The sequence below is a fragment of the Pseudorca crassidens genome, chromosome Y (genome assembly GCF_039906515.1).
Source record: "Pseudorca crassidens isolate mPseCra1 chromosome Y, mPseCra1.hap1, whole genome shotgun sequence".
NCBI classification, from domain to species: domain Eukaryota; kingdom Metazoa; phylum Chordata; class Mammalia; order Artiodactyla; family Delphinidae; genus Pseudorca; species Pseudorca crassidens.
In genome coordinates, this window is record NC_090318.1 from 17,610,801 (window position 1) to 17,633,685 (window position 22,885).

Consider the following 22,885-nt stretch of genomic DNA (forward strand, 5'->3'; position numbering starts at 1 on the left):
AAGATGAGAATGCACAGAAAAGAAATAGAGACTAAAAAGACCATTGAAAAGATCAGTGAAATTAAAAGCTTGTTCTTTGGAAAGATAAACAAAATTGACAAATCTTTAGTTACAGTCATTAAGAAAAAAAAAAGCCTCTGTAAATAAAACCAGAAATGAAAGAGAAGAAAGTACAATAGATACACAGAAATACAAAGGATTATGAGAGAATACTACAAACAACTATATGCCAACAAATTGGGCAGCCTATAAGGAAATAGACAAATTCTTAGTATCATACAACATTCCAAGATGGAATCATAAAGAAATAGAAAATATAAATGGATGAATCTATTGCTAGCAAGGTGACTGAAACAGTAACCAAAAACTTCCCAAAATATAAAACTTTAGAACTTAATAGCTTTACAGATGAATTCTACCAAACCTGTAAAGAATTTATCTCTACCTTCCTCAAACTCTTCCAAAAACTTGAATGAATGCTTCCTAACTTATTTTAGGAAGCCAACATCACCTGACATCAAAACCAGACAAGAACAAAGCACAAAAAAGAAAATTACATGCCAATATCTCTGATGAATGTAGGCTCTAAAATCCTCAACAAAATGTTAGCAAATCAAGTACAATACTTTAAAAGTATCATACACACTATGATCAAGTGGTATTTATTCCAGGGATGCAAGCAGGTTTCAACATAAAAAAAGCAGTCAATATCATACACCACATTAGTAAAATGAAGGATAATAAGCATATGATCATCTCAATAAATGCAGAAAAATCATTCAACAAGATTCAATGCTCACTTATGATAAAAATTCTCAATAAAATGTATATAAAAGAAAAATACCTTAACATAATAAAGGCCAAATATATCACAGTTAACAACATTCTCATTTGTGAAAAATTGAAAGTTATCCTAAAATCCGGAACAAAACAAAGATGTACACTCTTGCCACATTTATTCAATACAGCATTGCAAGTCCTAGCCAGAGCAATTAGGCAAGAAAAGAAATAAAGGCACTTAAATTGGAAAGGAAGATGTAAAATTGTCACTATTTGTGCATGACATGATTTGAGATATAGAAAGCTGACCAAAAAACTATCAGAAGTAATAAACAAATATAATAAAGTCAAAGGGTACAAAATCAATAAACAAAAGTTGGTTGCATTTCTACATGTTAACAATGAGCTAGCAGAAAGATAAATTAAGAAATCAATCCCATTTACAATCACAACAAAAATAATACAATACCTAGCAACAAATTTAGCCAGTACACTGAAAACTGTAAGACATTGTTGAAAGAAATTGAGGGCACAATTAAATGGACAGATGTCTCAAGCTTATAGATTGGAAGAATTAACATTGTTAGCATGTCCATATTATACTTTATACCTTTAGGTATAAAGGAATCTACAAATTCAGCACAATCCCTATTAAAATCCCAAGGACATTTCTCACATATATGAAACAAAAAATTTTTAATTTATATGGAACCACAAAAGACCCCAAATAGTCAAAGAAATCCTGATTTAAAAAAAGCACAAAGCTGGAAGTATCACAGGCCCTTATTTCAAACTAAAGTATAAAGCTCTATTAATCAAAGCAGTATGTTATTGCCAGAAAAGCAGATACATAGATCAATGGAACAGAACAGAGAGCCCAGTAATAAACCTACACATATATGAAAAATTAATCTATGACAAAAGAAGAAAGAATACACAATGGGGAAAATATATTTTGAGTAAGAATAAATGGAATAGAAGAAGAGCAGTGATTGTAGATTACTTTTACTGGAAGCTAGTTAATATATATAGAGAGAGGTTATAATCTAGGGTAGGACAGAGTGTCAAAGTAGAGTTTTGACTATAATCTACAAGACTTTTTCTCCTAAAACCTTGTTTGAGAAGATTGGAATTTACTAAAGGATTGTCTTACTAAAAACTTAAATGTGTCCTGTGATGTAAAGCAACAAGACAGTTGTTGCAATCAAATTTAGAGGGAATTCAGTGTGTGGACCATTAAAGTTACATTGAAATTAAAAGGAACAGCCAACTCTAAGCAGGTTTCACCTCCTTGTTAAATAAGCTATATTTGAAAGATTTTATGTCAGCCTCTTATTGATTTTTACTTTTTTTCTTAAATGTTACTGTGTCATTGTAACCGTATGTATGTGTGCAAGCGAGTTTGTATGTGATATATACTTATATTATTAAACAGACTATAAAATATATCCATGTAATACTTAGAAATCATATGATAAATCAGAAAAAAAAGAAAGGAAAGCTATCTTTGTGAATTTGTGTGCAATGTAGCCCCTCTGAATATCATGTAATTATTGTGTTCTGATTCAGAGTTTCTGTAAGCTCAGTGGGTTGTCAGAACTCAGAAAATTAAAAACAACAGGTTTGCAGTACAAAACACTAAGGAAGATAACAATCGTTGATTCCTCTAGCCAATAAGTGCTAAGCTAAAATTCTTCTCCTGACTCCAAGTCTCCAGTAATATTTTTCTGTACTGGCCAGAGCTCCTTCACACGATAAAAGTTCCTAATCCAATGTGCATGTGCTAACAGGTTTAATGCTTCCTTTAACAAAAACACACAGATCTCAGTACGTGAGGAGAGAATGAAACAGACATACTTTTTTGCCTGAAGTGTGAAAAATTCTGCGTCCCCTAATGACCATAATGGTAATAACTTCCATGGTCCAAAAGTAAATCCCCCCTCTCTGGAGGTAGGAAAACACTTTCCTTGGTAGTGCTTTAATTACTTATACTTTTCAGTACATGGACTTCTGCTTTTGGGTCCAAGTTGCTTAAAGACAACAAACCTTAATCTCTAATAAATGCAGACCAAGTTACAATATTACCAACTGTCCTCCTTGCTAAATATAAAAGCAAATACAATAATTATGCAAGTAAATATTATTATTAATCCATAAGAGGATTTTTTTTCTCACATTCAAGTCAATTACTAATATTAAAAACAGAATATATGACCGCATGTACTCTTTTAGAGGACTGGAATTTTTGAAGAATCAAAGACTGACTTAGTCCATTTGGGCTGCTATAACAAAATACCATAGACTGGGTGACTTAAACAACATTTATTTTTCACAGTTATGAAGGCTGGGAAGTCCAAAATCAAAGTGCTAGTTAACTGAAATTTGATGAGAGCCTATTTCCTGGTTCATAGACAGGTGTCTTCTAGCTGTGTCCTCACACTGGCAGAAGGAACAAGAAAGTTCTCTGGAGTCTTTTCTAAAGGGCACTAATTCCATTAATTATAACTCCACCTTCATGACCTAATCATTTCCCAGAGGCCCCCACCTCCTAATACCAACATATTGGGGGGCTAGGATTTCAATATACGAATTTTAGGGGGATGCAAATATTCAGTCCATAATAGTGACTGATTCCAAGAATCTAAACAAACATTTTAATTTTAACATAGTAGAAGAGTTTAATAATTTTAAAAATTTTAAATGAATCCCTTGAGAAAACAAGAACACTATGGTAAAGCAAATAAGTATTATTGCTTTATGTACGTTCAAAACATTGATTTGCATATTCAATAACTAATTTGCTACAAATACATACACTTTTATTAAAAATCCTGTCAATCATCAGCAATGAAAATACCTTAGCCAAAATAGTTATTGTTAGATTAATAGTCTAAGACAAAGACGGAATTCTCTTTTAGAAGTTGTGATAAATTCCTGAAGAATAAATGAAAAATTCATCTAAATTATCAATGTTTCTCTTTCTGTAGAATATTTTGATGTCTTATGTTACTCGTGATAGCTCATTATCCATTTAGAAAGGTAATGACACTTTAGTAAATTGTTTATGATACACGTTAGAGGATGCTTGTCAGGCTTTCTGAGTTCTTCCAAGACACTTGTTAGATGGACACAGTGTAGTCAAAAATAAATTGGAACACATTAGTGAAAAAAATCAAGAAAGATGAAAACATTCAACCCTCTTGTGTTCTGTAAATGATGAAAAAAAAAGTTAATCCCTAGTCTGTCCTCATTTTCTGTACATTCAATCTTGAAAACAGAATCACTCTATGGTAAGCAGAGTCCTTTAAATAGGCACATCTCTGACAAACATAAGAAAAATAATAAAAACATCAAGGTTTCATTGCAACATTCTAAAATTCACTGCTGTAAGTCATTCATTCATTCATCTGACATCAATGGCACCTGCCCACAAGTCAACAAAATATCAGATGCAGACCAACTTAATGAGAATTATTTCTCATTCCTTGCAAATATAAGAACCACTTTTAATTTATTCCTGCATAAGGGCTGAATTTCTTAGCTAGCAACCCATTGTGGACTCAGCCTCACTTAGTGGTACAGCACAAACTGTCTCCTACTCAACAGATTCTTTTTCTACACCAACTGCTTTTCCATTTTTTTTTCTGATCCATCTCTCTATCAGCTCTGCATCTATTTTTTGCTATTCTTGCAAAACTCTGTCTGAAATCTGGAGGGTCTGTCTTTCAGTCTTCCCCCACTCCAAATTCTTTCTTATACCATTAGGATCTCTTTTTAATTCTTCCATTAGTGTGTGTTTATAGTTTTGAAAATTTCTCTATGAATTTAATCATAGTTTCTTTTATTCAAGATCACTGGCTTATACTCACCATCATATCTACTTCACCTTAATTATTTAATCTCACTACAAAAATGTACAAAGGAATTATTTCAATGTTTTTGAATAAATACCCAGAAATGTGTTGCTCCATATCGTTTTCTACAGCAGCTGTACCAGTTTGCATTCCCACAAATAGTGTACATGGGTTCTAATTTCCCCACATTCTCACCAACTTGTGTCATTTTATATAGACATATATCTAGTATACATATCTGTATATATGTAGATATATCCAGAAAAGGCCAGTACCAAACCCAAGTTCAGCAGCTCACCACTGGAAAGACCAATACTTGAGAGACAAGTGTTGGTGGAAAAGGAAAGTTTGCTTTATTCAGGAGGTCAGCAACCTGGGAAGGTGGCCAACTAATGTCCTAAGAGCAACTCCAAGTTGCAAGTTAGGAAACAAAAGTTTTAAAGGCAGTGCGAGGGAGGGAGCTGCAGGGGGCATGGTCAGCTTGTGCACAATTCTCAGATTAGTTGGCATCAAGATGAATTTTCAAGCATCACCAATATTCTGGTTTCAGCCAGTCTGGAGTCTATGTGCTTGCAGTCAGCAGTTTTCAGCTGGCAGGGATCTGCTTCCTACAAAAACAACTTAGGAATATGTGTCAGACTTTTATCTCTGTCTTTCATGGAACTGGGAGTTTGGTGACCCTGTTATGTGGCTGGTTTATAATCTAAATTTTTCCAGTTTCCCAACCCAATGAGTGTTCTTTGTTTTTACCGCTTCACATTTCCTAATTACTAATTCTTGAGCCAGAGTTTTGAGACTCAGGGGAAACCTAGGAGACTAAAGCAAAAGCCTTTTACTTCAAAGGACAGGGACACAGGGCCTTGTATGTGGTTTCAGGGGCCATTCTAACAGGTGTGAGTTGATACCACATTATGGTTTTGATATGTGTTTTTCTGATGATTAGTAACCTTGAACATTCTTCCATATACCTGTTGCCCCTGTGAATGTGAATGTCCTCTTTGGAGAAATGCCTATTCAAGCCTTTAGTTCATTTTTAATTGGACTATTAGTTTTTTCCTATTGAGTTGTAGAAGTACCTTATATATTTTGAAGATTAACCCCTTATCAGATATATTGTTTGCATATGTTTCCTCCCATTTTGTAGGATGCCTTTTCACTCCGTTGATTGTTTCCTTTGCTAGGCAGAAGCTTTTAAGTTGGATGTAGTCCCACTCACCTATTCTTGTTTTTATTGCCGTAATTTTGGCGTTATAGTCATGAAATCATTGAAAAGACCATGTCATGAAGGTTTCCCCTGTTTTCTTCTAGGAGTTTTATAGTTTCAGATCTCATGTCTAAGTCTTTAGTTGATTTGGAATTGATTTCTGTTTATATGAGACAAGAGTCCAGTTTTATTCCTTGGCATGTAGATATTCAGTTTTCCCAGCACAATTTGTTGAAGACAGTATCCTTTCCCTATTGTGTACCCTGTCAAAGATCTGTAGATGCATGGATTTATTTATAAGCTGTCTATTCTGTTCCTTTGGTCTACATGTCTGTCTTTATGCCAGTACCATACTGTTTTGATTACTGTGTCTTTGAAGTGGCATGATATACTTAAAGTGATGAAAAGGAAAAACCTACAACCAAGATTACTCTACCCTGCAAGGATCTCATTCAGATTTGATGGAGAAATCAAAAGCTTTATAGGCAAGCAAAAGCTAAGAGAATTCAGCATCACCAAACCAACTCTACAACAAATGCTAAAGGAACTTCTCTAAGTGGGAAACACAAGAGAAGAAAAGAACCTACAAAAACAAACCCAAAACAATTAAGAAAATGGTCATAGGAACATACATATCCATAATTACCTTAAACGTGAAAGGATGAAATGCTCCAACCAAAAGGCACAGACTTGCTGAATGGATACAAAAACAAGACCCATCTACATGCTGTCTACAAGAGACGCACTTCAGACCTAGGGACACATTCAGACTGAAAGTGAGGGGATGGAGAAAGATATTCCATGCCAATGGAAATCAAAAGAAAGCTGGAGTAGGAATACTCATATCAGATAAAATAGACTTTAAAATAAAGAATGTTACAAGAGACAAGGAAGGCCACTACATAATGATCAAGGGATCAATCCAAGAAGAAGATATAACAATTATAAATATATATGCACCCAACATAGGAGTACCTCAATACATAAGGCAACTGCTAACAGCTATAAAAAAGCAAATCGACAGTAACACAATAATAGTGGGAGACTTTAACATCTCACTTACACCAATGGACAGATCATCCAAAAAGAAAATAAATAAGGAAAGAGAAGCTTTAAATGACACAATAGACCAGATAGATTTAATTGATATTTATAGGACATTCCATCCCAAAACAGCAGATTACACTTTCTTCTCAAGTGTGCATGAAACATTCTCCAGAATAGATCACATCTTGGGTCACAAATCAAGCCTCAGTAAATTTAAGAAAACTGAAATCATATCAAGCATCTTCTCTGACCACAAGGCTATGAGATTAGAAATGAATTACAGGGGAAAAAAAGTAAAAAGCACAAATACATGGATGCTAAACAAGACGTTACTAAATAACCAAGAGATCACTGAGGAAATCAAAGAGGAAATCAAAAAATACCTAGAGACAAATGACAGTGAAAACACAGTGATCCAAAACCTATGGGATGCAGCAAAAGCAGTTCTAAGAGGGAAGTTTATAGCTATACAAGCCTACCTCAAGAAACAAGAAACATCTCAAATAAACAATCTAATGTTAAACCTAAGGGAACTAGAGAAAGAAGAACAAACAAAACCCAGAGTTAGCAGAAGGAAAGAAATCATAAAGATCAGAGCAGAAATCAATGAAATAGAAACAAAGAATACAATAGCAAAGGTCAATAAAACTAAAAGCTGGTTCTTTGAGAAGACAAACAAAATTGCTAAACCATTAGCCAGACTCATCAAGAAAGAGGGAGAGGACTCAAATCAATAAATTTAGAAATGAAAAAGGAGAAGTTATAACAGACACTGCAGAAATACAAAGCATCCTAAGAGACTACTAAAAGCAACTCTATGCCAATAAAATGGAAAACCTGAAAGAAATGGACAAATTCTTACAAAGGTATAAACTTCCAAGACTGAACCAGGAAGAAATAGAAAATATGAACATACCAATCACAAGTAATGACATTGAAACTGTGATTAAAAACCTTCCAACAAACAAAAGTCCAGGACCAGATGGCTTCACAGGTGAATTCTGTCAAACATTTAGGGAAGAGCCATCCTTCTCAAACTCTTCCAAAAAATTGCAGAGGAAGGAACACTCCCACACTCATTCTATGAGGCCACCATCACCCTGATACCAAACGCAGACAAAGATACTACAAAAAAAGAAAATTAGAGGCCAATATCACTGATGAATATAGATGCAAAAATCCTCAACAAAATACTAGCAAATAGAATCTTACAACACATTAAAAGGATCATACACCATGATCAAGTGGGAGTTATCCCAGGGAAGCAAGGATTCTTCGACATACGCAAATCAATCAATGTGATTCACTGTATTAACAAATTGAAGAATAAAAACCATATGATCATCTCAATAGATGCAGAAAAAGCTTTTGACAAAATTCAACGCCCATGTACGATAAAACTCTCCAGAAAGTGGGCATAGAGGGAACCTACCTCAACATAATAAAGGCCATATATGACAAACCCACAGCAAACATCATTCTCAATGGTGAAACACTGAAAGCATTTCCTCTAAGATCAGGAACAAGACAAGAATGTACATTCTCACCACTCTTATTCAACATAGTTTTGGAAGTCCTAGCCATGGCAATCAGAGAAGAAAAAGAAACAAAAGGAATACAAATCGGAAAAGAAGATGTAAAACTGTCACCAGAAAACTACTAGAGCTACGCAATGAATTTGGTAAAGTAGCAGGATACAAAATGAATGCACAGAAATCTCTTGCATTCCTATACACTAAGGATGAAAAATCTGACAGAGAAATTAAGGAAACACTCCCATTTACCACTGCAACAAAAGGAATAAAATACCTAGGAATAAACCTACCTAGGGAGACAAAAGACCTGTATGAAGAAAACTATAAGACACTGATGAAAGAAACTAAAGATGATACCAACAGATGGAGAGATATATCATGTTCTTGGATTGGAAGAATCAACATTGTGAAAATGACCATACTACCCAAAGCCATCTACAGATTCAATGCAATCCCTATCAAATTACCAATGGCATTTTTTACGGAACTAGAACAAATCATCTTAAAATTTGTATGGAGACACAAAAGACCCCGAATAGCCAAAGCAGTCTTGACAGAAAAAAACGGAGCTGGAGGAATCAGACTCCCTGACTTCAGACTACACTAAAAAACTACAGTAATCAAGACAATATGGTACTGGCACAAAAACAGAAACACAGATCAATGGAACAAGATAGAAAGCCCGGAGATAAACCTACCTATGGTCAACTAATCTACGACAAAGGAGGCAAAGATATACAATGGAGAATAGACAGTCTCTTCAATGAGTGGTGCTGGGAAAACTGGACAGCTACATGTAAAAGAATGAAATTAGAACACTCCCTAACACCATACATAAAAATAAACTCAAAATAGATTCGAGACCTAAATGTTAAGACTGGACACTATAAAACTCTTAGAGGAAAACAAAGGAAGAACACTCTTTGACATAAATCACAGCAAGATCTTTTTTGATCCACCTCCTAGAGTAATGGAAATAAAAACAAAAATAAACAAATGGGACCTAATGAAACTTAAAAGCTTTTGCACAGCAAATGAAACCATAAACAAGATGAAAAGACAACCCTCAGAATGGGAGAAAATATTGCAAATGAATCAATGGACAAAGGATTACTCTCCAAAATATATAAACAGCTCATGCAGCTCAATATTAAAGAAACAAACAACCCAATCCAAAAATGGGCGGAAGACCTAAATAGACATTTCTCCAAAGAAGACATACAGATGGCCAAGAGGCACATGAAAAGCTGATCAACATAACTAATTATTAGAGAAATGCAAATCAAAACTGCAATGAGGTATCACCTCACACGAGTTAGAATGGGCATCATCAGAAAATCTACAAACAACAAATGCTGGAGACGGTGTGGAGAAAAGGGAACCCTCTTGCACTGTTGGTGGGAATGTAAATTGATACAGCCACTATGGAGAACAGTATGGAGGTTCCTTAAAAAACTAAAAATAGAATTACCATATGATCCAGCAAACCCACTACTGGGCATATACCCAGAGAAAGCCATAATTCAAAAAGACACATGCATCCCAGTATTCATTGCAGCACTATTTACAACAGCCAGGTCATGGAAGCAACCTAAGTGCCCACTGACAGACAAATGGATAAAGAAGATGGATAAAGAATGGATAAAGAATACAATGAAATATTTCTCAGCCATAAAAATGGATAAAGAATACAATGGAATATTACTCAGCCATAAAAAGGAAGGAAATTGAGTCATGTTTAGATGTGGATGATGTGGATGGATCTAGAGACTGTCATACAGAGTGAAGTAAGTCAGAAAGAGAAAAACAAATATAGTATATTAACGCATGTATGTGGAACCTAGAAAAATGGTACAGATGAACCGGTTTGCAGGGCAGAATTTGAGACACAGATGTAGAGAACAAACATATGGACACCAAGGGGGGAAAACCGCGGTGGGGTGGGGATGGTGGTGTGCTGTACTGGGCGACTGGGATTGACATGCATACACTGATGTGTATAAAACTGATGACTCATAAGAACGTGTTGTATTAAAAAAAAAAAAAGAAACTAATACTAAACTTTCTTTGGGTTATTTGTATGGAAATATGTTAATATAAATGTTTCAGACATTACATGAAATTCTAAAAATCTTATATGCCCTGGTATAATGTTATAAGTCATAATTCTAGTTATTACTTTAAAACGTATATCTCAGAAATAACTAAATTTCTTTGTCAACTGCATTATTATGAACTTTCATCAAATCTTTAACCGTGGCCATTTTTAAGTCTTTTGTCATTTACAGACAGTTCTGGGTATACTCTGATGCTTTTGCAAAAATGTTCCTATAAAAGGGTTTCATCTTCAAGGAATTCATGGAAAAGGTTCTGACAAGTACAGGTTTCTGGTAATTGACTATACTGCTGAACTGAATGAATAAGCATTTTCAGAACTCTAATGGAAAACTGATGAATTCATAAAAGTGCTAACAAAAGACCAAGATGAAAAAATTAATAACATGGGACTGAGTGAACTGATGAGGATAATTATAATTTTTGCGACTTTCTGTTTGAATAAAAAAAACTGTTAAAAAAAAAGTTCTAAAATTAGATCGAGGGGATGGTGGCACAACTCTGTGAATATCCTAAAAGCCATCGCATTGTACCCGTTAATGGGTACGCCCCACGGAATATGGATCATGTCTTACTAAATCTGTTATTAAAAAACTTTTCTTCTCAATCAGAAGGGATAAAAATCAACCCTATTTCTTCAGCATGATCAAGAGATCTCTCTCAGTAAGAAAAATAAAGCCAAACAAAAGGCTTTAAAGAAAATACATACATAGTGCACATGAAATAGTGGAAAAGGATTTTCCAAGTGAAGTTTGAACCCTAGAGCTAGAAAAAGCCAAGTGGCACTCGTAGTAGCCACAACGACGGTCAGGAGAGACACTGCAAGGTGAGAGCTCGGACGTCCCCCCACACCAGCCACGGGGCTCCCAGCCAGGACCCGCCCCTGCACCCATCTCCGACTGTTTCACCAGCAGCTCCGACCACTTCTGCCACAGGGGACACCTGTCCCTGTCCTCAAACGTGGTCTCACTGGAAGTCCAGCAGCACTGCTCATGGCTGTACCAGAAGGCGGACAGGCAGATGCCCTCCTTCAGGTCTGTCATCCAGTCGACGGCGAGATCGATGACCCCGGCCAGGGTGCCTGGAAGAAGCAGCGAGAGCCACTCAGAGGGACGGCAGGCATGGGCCAGGGCAGCACGTGCGCCCAGAGGGCCAGGCGGAGATGCCCGTGCCCCGGGCTGCCACGCACCCAGGAAGCCTCTTTCTTCAGTCTTGAGGTCACCTGAGCGAGTGGCAGGGCACCAGGTGTGGCAAAAGTGGTGCCCAGCCCAGTGAGACACAAAGGCCAATGATACGCTGTCCTCGGGGGTCTTCGATAGGGTGGGAGGGAGAGACCTGCAGCGCTGACCCCCACCGCAAGCCCCTGGGGCCGAGCAGCTTTCAGAACCAGCCCTCCGAATCTTAGAAACAGGGTACCTACACCCTATAAATCACGTAACCCCCTCAGCGGCTTCTGGGGCAGGATGCTGGCATCACACACATGAATATCCTCCAGGAAACCTGACAATTCAGACAAAATGGAGACAAAACCATTTATAACTGCCTTGTCATTGAAATAAAGTTTTGCCATCAAATGGAATCCAGCTTGAAAAATCTCACTTGTTAGAACTTTCTGGATTTTTAAAAAATTATGGATAAAGGACTGAGGAGCTACATAAGTAAATAACTACTTGAAAGGCCGATAGGAGTGGGATAAAATCGAGTGTGCAGTGGGTCAGAGAAGGCCATTTTAGGTCTCTTTCTAGAATAACCCATTCCAGTCTTTTACGAAGGCAGGGAATACCTTTGCGCTACCAAACTTTTCACAGTTTTACTGGGTCCTTATTAGAACATCAATTCCCAAAGGCAGCCATACGCCAGCCTCAGGCGACCTGGCCTTGCCACTCTCCTGGTTCCATCAGCAGTCGCCCACTGTTCTAGCCAGAACACCCGAATCCTCAGCAGCGTGCAGGCTCTGACCGCCGTTCCCACGTTTCTCTCCAGGCTCCTCTCTCTCCATCACGAATCCCACGCACAGTGTTCCTTGGCACACCAGGCCCTCCTCTCTGCACCGCCTCAGATAGCACTGTCCTCCCCCAACCCGGCAAGCTCCTATTTATCTTCCAGATGCTGGCATTTATATCACCTCCTTCAGGAAGCCTCCCCTGATTTCCTAAGTCTGGGCTAAGTATACTTCCCAGGCACTCCCCATCACCATACCTATCACATCCTGATATGATCAGTATTTATATATATGTGTATACACACACACACACACACACACACACACACACACACACACACCCCTCACATGCACACACACACACTCCAACTAGTCTATAAGGGTGGGGGGAGTCTCTTGTCTGGTTTGTGTGCCACGGTGGGGATCAAGCCAGGTGTCTAGACCCTGTGTCCCCTTTAAGTGGGCAAGGGCCATTGTATTCACGTCAGGTACACAGCTGGAACTATATATCCATGTTGAATGAATGAGAGCAACAAACGAATGAAAATCAGGAAACTCAGGTCCATCCATTCACTCAAGGGCTATTTATTGAGCACCTACGTACTACATGCCACGTACTGTTCCACACCCTGGGGTACAGCAGTGAACAAAGCAAACTCAGGTCCCTGCCTTCGTGGACTCTCAGCTTGTGCGAGAAGACACTAGATTGAATAAGTAAGTAAATGAGGGGCTCCAACAGAAGGTGGTAGGTGCTAGAGAGGAGAATACAGCACGTTCCAATGGCAGCCACTTCCTACGATGGTGCAGGAGAACAGTCGGACACGTCCTCAAAAAGTTAAACAAGGAGTCACCACCTGACCAAACACTTCCATTCCTAGGCATCTGCCCACGAGAAATGAAAACATACACCCAACACAAGACATGTACGCAAATGTTCACAACTGCATATTCACAAAAGCCGAACAGTGGAAACAACCCATATGCCCATCAATTGCTGAATGGAGAAACAAAATGTGGTCCACCTACAATGGCAACCAAAAGGAATGAAGCGCTGACACATGCGACAGCATGGATGAACCTTGGAAACGTTATGCTGTAAAAGAAGCCAGTCACAAAAGACCATATATTGTATGCTTCCATTTTATGAAATGTCCAGAGTAGGCAAATCTACAGAGACAGCAAGTAGATTAGCGGTTGCCCAGGACTGAGCGGAGGCTAGGGGCACTGGGGCTGATAGCTAAAGGGTAGGAAGGTTCTTTGGGAGCTGATGAAAATGTTCTAAAATTGGCCTTGGTGATGGTTGCAAAACTGTGAATACGCTAAAAACCACCAAGTTGTACACTTTAGGTGAACTGTATGGTATGTGAGTTATATCTCAATAAAGCTGTTACGTACACACACACATACATACATATAGTGGGCGAGGGCGACGAGGCTCAGAGAGGGAGACGTGCTTTTAGAAAAGGTGGTCAGAGAACACCTCAAGCAGATGACGACATTGGAACAAAAACTGCCCTGTGTGGAACAACAGCGACACCCAGTGGTGGCTCCTGGTTAACGCCCTGCAGAGGAGCCGCAGCTTGGGCCTCTCCGTCTTGGGCGTCGGAATATAATGCCGGGCTGCCTGCCACTACGGAGGTGACAAGCCAGACAGTGGGACCCCTGGGGCTCGCCACTGGGGAACGGGAAGGTGAATGGGGCAGTTTTCTGGCTTTTCCTTCATCCAGATCAAAAGAACACTTTCGCCACCTTCACTGCCAAGATCATCTCTTTCTTGCCTCCCTCCTATACTCATCTGCTGATGTGACCATGGGATCGCCCTTCTCCAGCAGTCCTCACCCCTGGCTGCATATCAGAATCACAGGGGAAAGGGGGCTTTACTCAATGCTAGGGTGTCATCTCCAGGGAGCTACTATTTAATTGAAGCCTGGGCAGCAGCATTTTTTTTTAATTCCCCAGGTGATTCTTCCTGAAAGAACTGATGGAAATCGGATTAACAGTGAAGCCCGATGGTCGGTATCTGACTTGCTAAAGATAGCCCGACAGGCCTCTGAGATCAGTTGATAAATCTATGCTGTGTGACTCCAGCAGGACGCCAAGACATCTACTCTGATTCCTTCATTTCCCGTATTCATCCCTCCTTCCCAGGAGCCAAGAATAACACAGGGTACAGTTTTATAAATCTATTCTAAAGAAAGACATCGAAGTTCGCAGCAAACTACCCTCCCCGCCCTCCCCCCACCCCACCTACCTTTAAAGGACTTCATAGAGCCTAATGAATGGGTGGCAAAACGCCATATGTCCATGAACTCGAATTCCCTCCCAGCACTGCTCCCAATATATACTGGGAGTGCCACTGGGAGGGGAAGGACAGGATGGGCGGAATGGGTGGGTAGCTGCTGTGGCCGGAAGGAGAGGACTGCCCCTTCAGCACTCTCCTGGGCCCTTTAGGACATGCCAGGCAGAGGGAGCCCCTCCCCGGCAACCAGGCCCCTCTTACCACTGTAGATGTAACGAGTGACAGGGCAGCCAGAAATCAAAGTCCTCTAATCACAAAATTTTACCCTATGCCCCGCAGGTGCTCTGCGAGTACGTACTATATTCAACCTGTATCACACAGCCATTCTCTGATCAGTCCTATAAGCAGAACTAGTGTGTTACTACAGGCAGGGGGAGTTTCTTAAGGGAATCTCTTCAGCATGATCAAATTTTTTTCTCCTTAGACATTAACCTTCACAGCCTCCTAAAAGCAAGTAAGTTTCAGGAAACAATTTCCATGGAGGGCTGTGCATTTTCTATGAAAAGGGGAGGTGTCCCCTCCAGATACTCATTCATTCATTCTGGAAACAGCTACTGCTCACAAACATGGTGCTGGGATTATAAAAATGAAGGACACGGAGTCCCTGAGGGTCAGAACAACCCATGGGCTGGAGGCACCCCCCCGCCCCGGGCCTACCTCAGACCCTGTGGTGTCTCGCATTACCGTGAGCGTCTCTCGATGTTTACAATTCATCTCAGGGCCTGCCGGTGTTAGTAAAGGCCAGTCTCATATGTTTTATTTTTAGAGACCAACATGTTCCCGTCCTTTCTCGCCTTCTACGTGGCCAAGTACTATAGAAGGTGTGTTTTCAATAAAATCCAGCATGGCGGTAAACCTTTGTACAGTGTGGAAAGGGCCAACCCGCCTTCTCGGTACTGCGCTCCAATGACCGTACCTGGGCCTGTCCATGCCTTGGGGTCTTTTTGCTTTACTGATGATAGATTTATGTTACGTGTATCGTCGTGTACTGTGCCCTTAGGTATTTCAAGTAACAGCCCCCTTGCCTGAAGTACAAGAGAAACACTCCACGTACCTGCCAGCAGGCCGATGAGCAGCATCACCGCCCATCCCGACCAGGCGTCCAGCAAGCTCTTGATGAACTCCCATATGGACTCCTTGCTTTTGCTGGTTATCTAGAAGCAGAAAGACATCGGAGCTGATGTGGATACACTTTCCAATTCAGGCTTCCTTCTCTGAAACTGTTTCCTCAGGAAACACAGTGATTGAGAAAACGAATATAATGAAGCAACTAGACTGCCGCTAACGTGACTCTTTCAGTTACCTAGCACAGTGGTTAAATGGGCTTTCTAGTTCACAGAGCTAGAAAGATGCCATGGTAGTCTCCAAAGAATCCAAAAAAGTTCACTTACTTAAAAAAACCTCACTAAGTGTGATGTGATCTTTGTTTTGGCTGTGTTGGGTCTTCATTGCTGCACGTGGGCTTTCTCTAGTTGTGGCGAGCGGGGGTTCCTCTTTGTTGTGGTGCGCTGGCTTCTCATTGAGGTGGCTTCTCTTGTTGTGGAACATGGGCTGTAGGCGCACGGGCTTCAGTAGTTGCGGTGTGTGGGCTCAGTAGTTGTGGCTCGTGGGCTCTAGAGTGCAGACTCAGTAGTTGGGGTGCACGGGCTTAGCTGCTCTGCAGCATGTGGGATCTTCCTGGACCGGGGCTCGAACCCGTGTCTCCTGCAATGGAAGGTGGATTCTCAACCGCTGTGCCACCGGGAAAGCCCTGGATTTCGTTTTCATGGCCACAGGATACAAGAGAGATGCACTGCCAGGGGAGAAACAGGAAGCTTGGAAATGAGCTCAGGAGAAAGAGGAAGAAGATCTGACAGAGGGCAGTGAAGTGCCGATGGAGAGAGGCTTGGGGTCCAGATCCTTCACAGGAGCCGTTGCCAGGATGGAGGTGGGCAGTGGGGCCAGGATGACGCCCTGGCTGTGGTCAGAAGAGGGTGATGCCTTGGATGACGAGAGGAGGGAAAGGGGACGCAGCAGATTTCAGGGGGAGGCCACTGAGTTCGGTTTCAGGCGCTGTGAGTTTGAACTGTTTGTCCAGCCTGTGGCTGGAGCGGGTAGGCAGGCGAGAGAAGCCTGTGCAGTTCAAGGGCAGGGTCAGGGCTGTTGGTGGAGCGTGAGGGGTCCTTGGCATGCGACTGGCTGCTGAAGCTTTAGAAGCGGCCCAGGTGGCCTGGGTCTGGAGAGAGAGGTCAGGAGCAGTTGGGCCCCAGAGCAGTGCCAGAGTTAGTGGGTTCTGGGGGGCAGGCTGGGGCTCAGTGACGGATGCTTAGCGGAAGCAGATAGAGGTGAAGGAGGGCAGCCAGCAGAGTGGCCACAAGTGAAAGGCGGGAGAGAGTGGCGAGGACGGGGCCCCCTCCACGGAGGGGTCAAGTCGGAGACGAAGCAGCCGTGAGGGGGCCGTCGGCGACCGAGGGCGAGCAAATCCAGCGCAGCGCGTGTCCGCTCAGCGCCGGTTCCTTGGCTCGCAGCCTCGCCCGCACGTGCGCATGCTCTATATGGCTGCTCCTGTGCTACAACAGCAGAGTCCAGTAGTTGCCACGGAGACCATCTGACCTGCCGAACTGAAAATATTTACCTTCTGTCTCTTTACAGAAAATGTTTGCCAGCCCTTGCTCTAAAGGGTTATGAGGGGAATGATGATCTCAGGAATGTAGGTTTCTGTTAACACAGGGAGGCAAACGGGTGCTCTTACAATGTGTTTAGATGTAACCATCTGCCTGGAAAGCGTGATCCAGGCTGGCTCATTCAGCCTTCTTGCTGTTAATCAAAACTACAGTGAGGTATCACCGCACACTGGTCAGAATGGCCATCATCAAAAAATCTACAAACAACAGTGCTGGAGCGGGTGTGGAGAAAAGGGGACCCTCCTACACTGTTGGTGGGAATGTAAGTTGATACAGCCAGTATGGAGACCAGTATGGAGGTTCCTTAAAAAACTGAAATTAGAGTTATCACGTGATCCGGCAATCCCACTCCTGGGCATGTATCCAGAGAAAACTCTAACTTGAATATATACATGCACTCCAATGTTCATAGCAGCGCTATTTACAATTAGCAGTAATCACGCCTCGGATAAACCTCATTGGCTATGATACTGCCACTGCACAAAGCTAACAGCACTATTGACAATAGCCACGACATGGAAGCAACCTGAATGTCCACTGACAGAGGAATGGATAAAGAAGGTGTGGTACACGTATACAACGGAATATTACTCAGCCGTGAAAAAGAATGAAATAATGCCACTTGCAGCAACATGGATGGACCTAGAGATTATCATACTGAGTGAAGTAAGTCAGAGAAAAACAAATATCATATGATGTTGCTTATATGTGGAATCTAAAAAACTGGCACAAGTCAACTTATTTACAAAACAGAAACAGACTCACAGACATAGAAAACCAACTTATGGTTACCAAAGGGGAAAGAGGGTGGGGGAGGGATAAATTAGGAGTTCGGATGAACAGATACACACTACCGTATATAAAATGGATAAACAATAAGGTCCTACTCTATAGCACAGGGAATTATATTTAATATTTTGTAATAACCTATAATGGAAAAGAATTGGGAAAAGAATATATAGGTATAACTGAATCACTTTGCTGTACACCTGAAATTAACATTGTAAATCAATTATACTTCAGTTAAAAAAAGAAAGCTCTTGGGACTTCTCTGGTGGTGCAGTGGTTAAGAATCCACCTGCCAATGCAGGGGACATGGGTTTGAGCCCTTGTCTGGGAAGATCCCACATGCCGCGGAGCAACTAAACCCGCGTGCCACAGCTACTGAGCCTGCGCTCTAGAGCCCACGAGCCACAGCTGCTGAGCCCATGTGCCACAACTACTGAAGCCCACACGCCTAGAGCCTGTGCTCCGCAACAAGAGAAGCCACTGCAATGAGAAGCCCATGCACCTCAACGAAGAGTAGGCCCTGCTCGCCACAACTAAGAGAAAGCCCGCGCACAGCAACGAAGACCCAACGCAGCCATGAAGAAAGGAAGGAAAGGAAGGAAGGAAGGAGGGAAGGAGGGAGGGAGAGAGGGAGGGAGGGAGGGAGGAGGGAGGGAGGAAGAAATGAAGAAAGAGAAGGAAAGTTCGTTCTTGTTGTTAACGTGTAGCTTGGAAAATGAAAGAAGGAATTGAAGTCTTTGTCGAAGAGGGTCTTTTGTGAACAGACCTTACGATTTAGGCTAAAATAATGATTTGTATTCAAAACGGTGACACCGAAGTGATGTCTTCCTTCAGAATGGCTTTGAAAAATAAATAAATAAGTAAACAGGAAATCCAGGGACTTCCCTGGTGGTCCTGTGGTGGAGAGTCCACCTTACAATGCAGGGGCCACAGGTTCGATCCCTGGTCAGGAAACTAAGATCCCAAATGCTGTGAGGCAACTAAGCCCACGCACCACAACTACTGAGCTGGCGCACCTCAACTCTAGTTGAGCCCACGTGCCATAAACTACAGAGCCCACGTGCTCTGCAGCCCGTGTGCCACAACTACAGACCACAATTACAGAGCCCACGCACCCTGGAGCCTGTGAGCCACAAGTAGAGAGAGAAAACCCACCCACCACAACTAGAGAGAAGCCCACGCGCCACAACGAAAAGATCCCGCATGTCTCAACGAAGATCCCGTGTGCTGCTGCTAAGACCCGCCGCAGCCAAAAATAAATAAAATTTTAAAATAATAAATCTTAAAAAAAAAAAAGGAAATCTAAACTCCTCTTCATGGTCTACTCAGTGGTTCCCAATGTGGCCCCATCGCCCACGTGGCCGGACTCATCTCTAGTCCTCCCCTTCCGTGAATCTGCCACCAAACCTTAGAGCTCCTTGAACTGCCTAAATGTGCCACGGTATTTCATGCCTCTGTGACCTAAAAAAGCCACTCCTGATGAGAATCCTTTCCCCTTCCTCTGCCTGGCAAATTCTTAGTCATCCTTCAAGACCCCACTGAGATCGCACCCTCTCTAAAAACTCCCTCCCTAACCATCCCTCCTAAATGATCCCACAGCACTTGATAACATAACCTTACTGCAGCCCATAAAAATATATATTGACTGCCTACGAGAGGCCAGGCACTGTAATATGTGCTTTCATACACATAGAGCCCGATTTAATCTTCTGGTATAATTAACTCCATCCTTACAGATGAGAAGATGGGGTCCAGAAATGGCACCCCAGAAGTCAGCCAACCTAAAGATGTCAAAGTCAGGATGCACCCAATCTGTCTGGTTCCAGAGCCCCACTCCTTGCCCTCCACACCACACCTCTGTATGACATAGCCTTCCACCCAAAGCACCTGGTATTAGAATTACCTGTCCACATCTCTGCCTCTCCCACTAGCCCTTCTCTTCTCTAGAACCTAGCTCAGCACATGACACATGAACCCAAGCTCTAGCTCAGTGACTGTCCGATAGAAGCATGGCCCAGCCCTCCGAAGGGATTCCCCTCACAGTGTCCTTATGAACAGCATGTACCTTTCTGTGTCTGTCGGTGTCCCGTGACTTCTCCCTCAGCCAGTCGATGGTGTGGAAGTCCTCATACGTCCCCACATCAGGGAACGGCTCGTCAAGGAAATCCATCAGGTTTCCAGAGCCACTCATCGCTCCTGCATTGACCATGCTACTTACACCTGGGAGAGAAAACCTGTCGTTAAAAACGTGAGCAGAACATCTGCACCGACCTGGCAGAACAATCCACGTGTGCTATTTTTTTGCACAGGAAAGACATTTCAGCATAGGCACCTCTGCTGTGATGAAAGATACATACAGTCTGTCTTAGTGAGCACAGGCTGCTGTAACAAAAATACCACAGACTGGGTGGCTCATCAACAACACACATTTATTTCTCACAGTTCCGGAGGCTGTGAAGTCCAAGATCAAGGCACTTACTTAGAGATTCAGTGTCTGGTGAGAGCCCACTTCCTGTTCACAGATGGCCATCTACTCACTGTGTCCTCATCTGGTGGAGCTCTCTGGGGTCTCTTTTATAAGGTCACTAATCCCATCCATGAGGACTCAGCTTTCATGACCTCATCACCTCCCAAAGGCCCCTCCTCCCAACACCATCACATTGGGGATTAGGTTTCAACATATGAATTTTGGGGAGACACAAACGTTAATTTTTTTTTTTAAATCTTTATGTTATATTGGAGTATAGTTGATTAACAATGTTGTGATAGTTTCAGGTGTACAGCAAAATGATTCAGTTATACATATACATGTATCTTTTTCCAATTCTTTTCCCATTTAGGTTGTTACAGGATATTGAGCAGAGTTCCCTGTGCTACACAGTAGGTCCTTGTTGGTTACCTATTTTATATACAGCAGGTGTACATGTCAATCCCCAACTCCCTAACTATCCCTTTCCTCCACCCTTCCCCTCAGTAACCGTAAGTTCATTCTCTAAGTCTGTGAGTCTGTTTCTGACAAATGTTACTTTCTTATTATTTGTGGTAGTTTTGTGCTATAAAGTCACCATGGCCACCTAATTAGTGAGTACTAAATCACCGTCCCCAAGAGAAATTACAGGGATAGGTTCCTTCGAGCCTCTGGTCAGAACATCTTCAGCAATCAATCAATATACAACCTTGTTTTGTGTGTTTCTGTTTAAAGACACCTTATCAAATATATATCGTTGGTTCATCCACTGAACTCATAGCCAAACAGCACTGTTACTCACGCTGTAGGAAGCTTGTCTAACAAACATATTTTCTCCATGAGGCCCAGCACAGCCTTCTCGTGAAGGCTACAGACAGAAGGCTTCTCGAAACACTACAGACACTCCTGCCCTGCATTTCAAGGCCGCTGCAAACGGCAAAATTACCAATAAAAAAAGCACAAAAATGCGAAAAATATGGCACTAAAGAGACTGTGAAAAGAACGCTTGTTTCTGGTCTGGGCACTGAAACAAGACGGCAGAGCACCAATTTCTCCAACCTTAGCTGGGATCGTGCATTCCTGGCAACTCAAACTTTTTGAGGCTCTGCACGTGCACTGTGCGAATGACTGGGCAAGCGCCCCATGTATTGCGCTGGATGTTACAAATACATTTTAGTGAGCAGGCAAATTCACAAATACGGAACCAACCGCTCATAATGAGGGTCAACTATAACCATTTCTGGAAAACCTCACCTTCTGCAAAAGCAGGGCATCAACATGAGAGGCCTGGGGGAAACAGGGTTGAGGCATACCACTCAAAACCAAATCACTGTAGTCAAACCAGTAACCGGTTCTCCTGGGAGATAAAGCGGACCACTGAGGCAGACAACCTCTGCGGATACTCGAGACGTACAGCAACAGCAGAGTGAAAATGCTAAGACTTAACTCACTGGTGGGAGCCAAGGTGATCCACAGAGGGAGTGGTCCTCTGCACTGGGGGCGGGGGGGATGCCATGGGCATGACAAGGAGGCAGGACAACCTGCCACGTGAGCCATGCTATGGTCTGAACGTGTGTGTCTCCCCACCCAAATTCATACATTGAAAGCCTAATCCCCAAAAGATGGTATTAGAAGATGGGGTCTTTGGGAGGTGACTGGGTCATAAGGGCAGTACCTTCAAGAATGGGACTAGTGCCCTTATAAAAGAGGCCCCAGGGAGCTCCTCTGCCCCTTCCACCATGTAAGGACACAATAGGAAATCTGTGACTGGAAAAAGAACCATCACCTGACCATGCTGGCACCCTGATCTCAGACTGCCAGCCTCCCGAACTGTGAGGAATAAATGTCTGTTGTTTGTAAGCCATCCAGTCTGTGGTATTTTGTTATAGCAGCAGGAACAGACTAAGACAAAGAGCCATACCAGGCTGGCAGCACACTGCCCCGGGCAAGCAGCCCTGAGTGCAGGCCCTCACTTCTAATTTTCCTTAAAATACAGTCAAAAGGGTGCCTGCTGCCAGGGCAGTAAGCAAAGTGGAGGATTTCTTCCTTTCCTGCCTAAGATAATAATTCCGCTCCTATTATTCCGCCTCCCATTGTCTGGAAAACAATCTCAAATAAACCAAGTCATCTTCCATGTTACACCACCATCAGAACCTGATTTACAGATCACACAGGAAATAATCAGACACA

At 42.0% G+C, this 22,885-nt stretch overlaps 1 protein-coding gene and 1 pseudogene across 1 annotated transcript in view; both read right to left on the reverse strand.

The window, feature by feature from the left end:
* Nucleotides 1–11,227: 11,227 nt before the first annotated feature.
* LOC137217894 (H(+)/Cl(-) exchange transporter 4-like) overlaps nucleotides 11,228–22,885 on the reverse strand; it is a 45,411-nt gene continuing 33,753 nt past the window's right edge. The window contains exons 2-4 of the mRNA XM_067724893.1: nucleotides 20,294–20,448; nucleotides 15,831–15,930; nucleotides 11,228–11,616 (exon numbers count right to left, since the gene is read on the reverse strand). Of these exons, the coding sequence (XP_067580994.1) occupies nucleotides 11,228–11,616; nucleotides 15,831–15,930; nucleotides 20,294–20,437 (633 nt within the window). The 5' untranslated portion in view covers nucleotides 20,438–20,448. The remainder of the gene's footprint in view (nucleotides 11,617–15,830; nucleotides 15,931–20,293; nucleotides 20,449–22,885) is intronic.
* LOC137217917 (U4 spliceosomal RNA) lies at nucleotides 17,805–17,927 on the reverse strand (annotated as a pseudogene).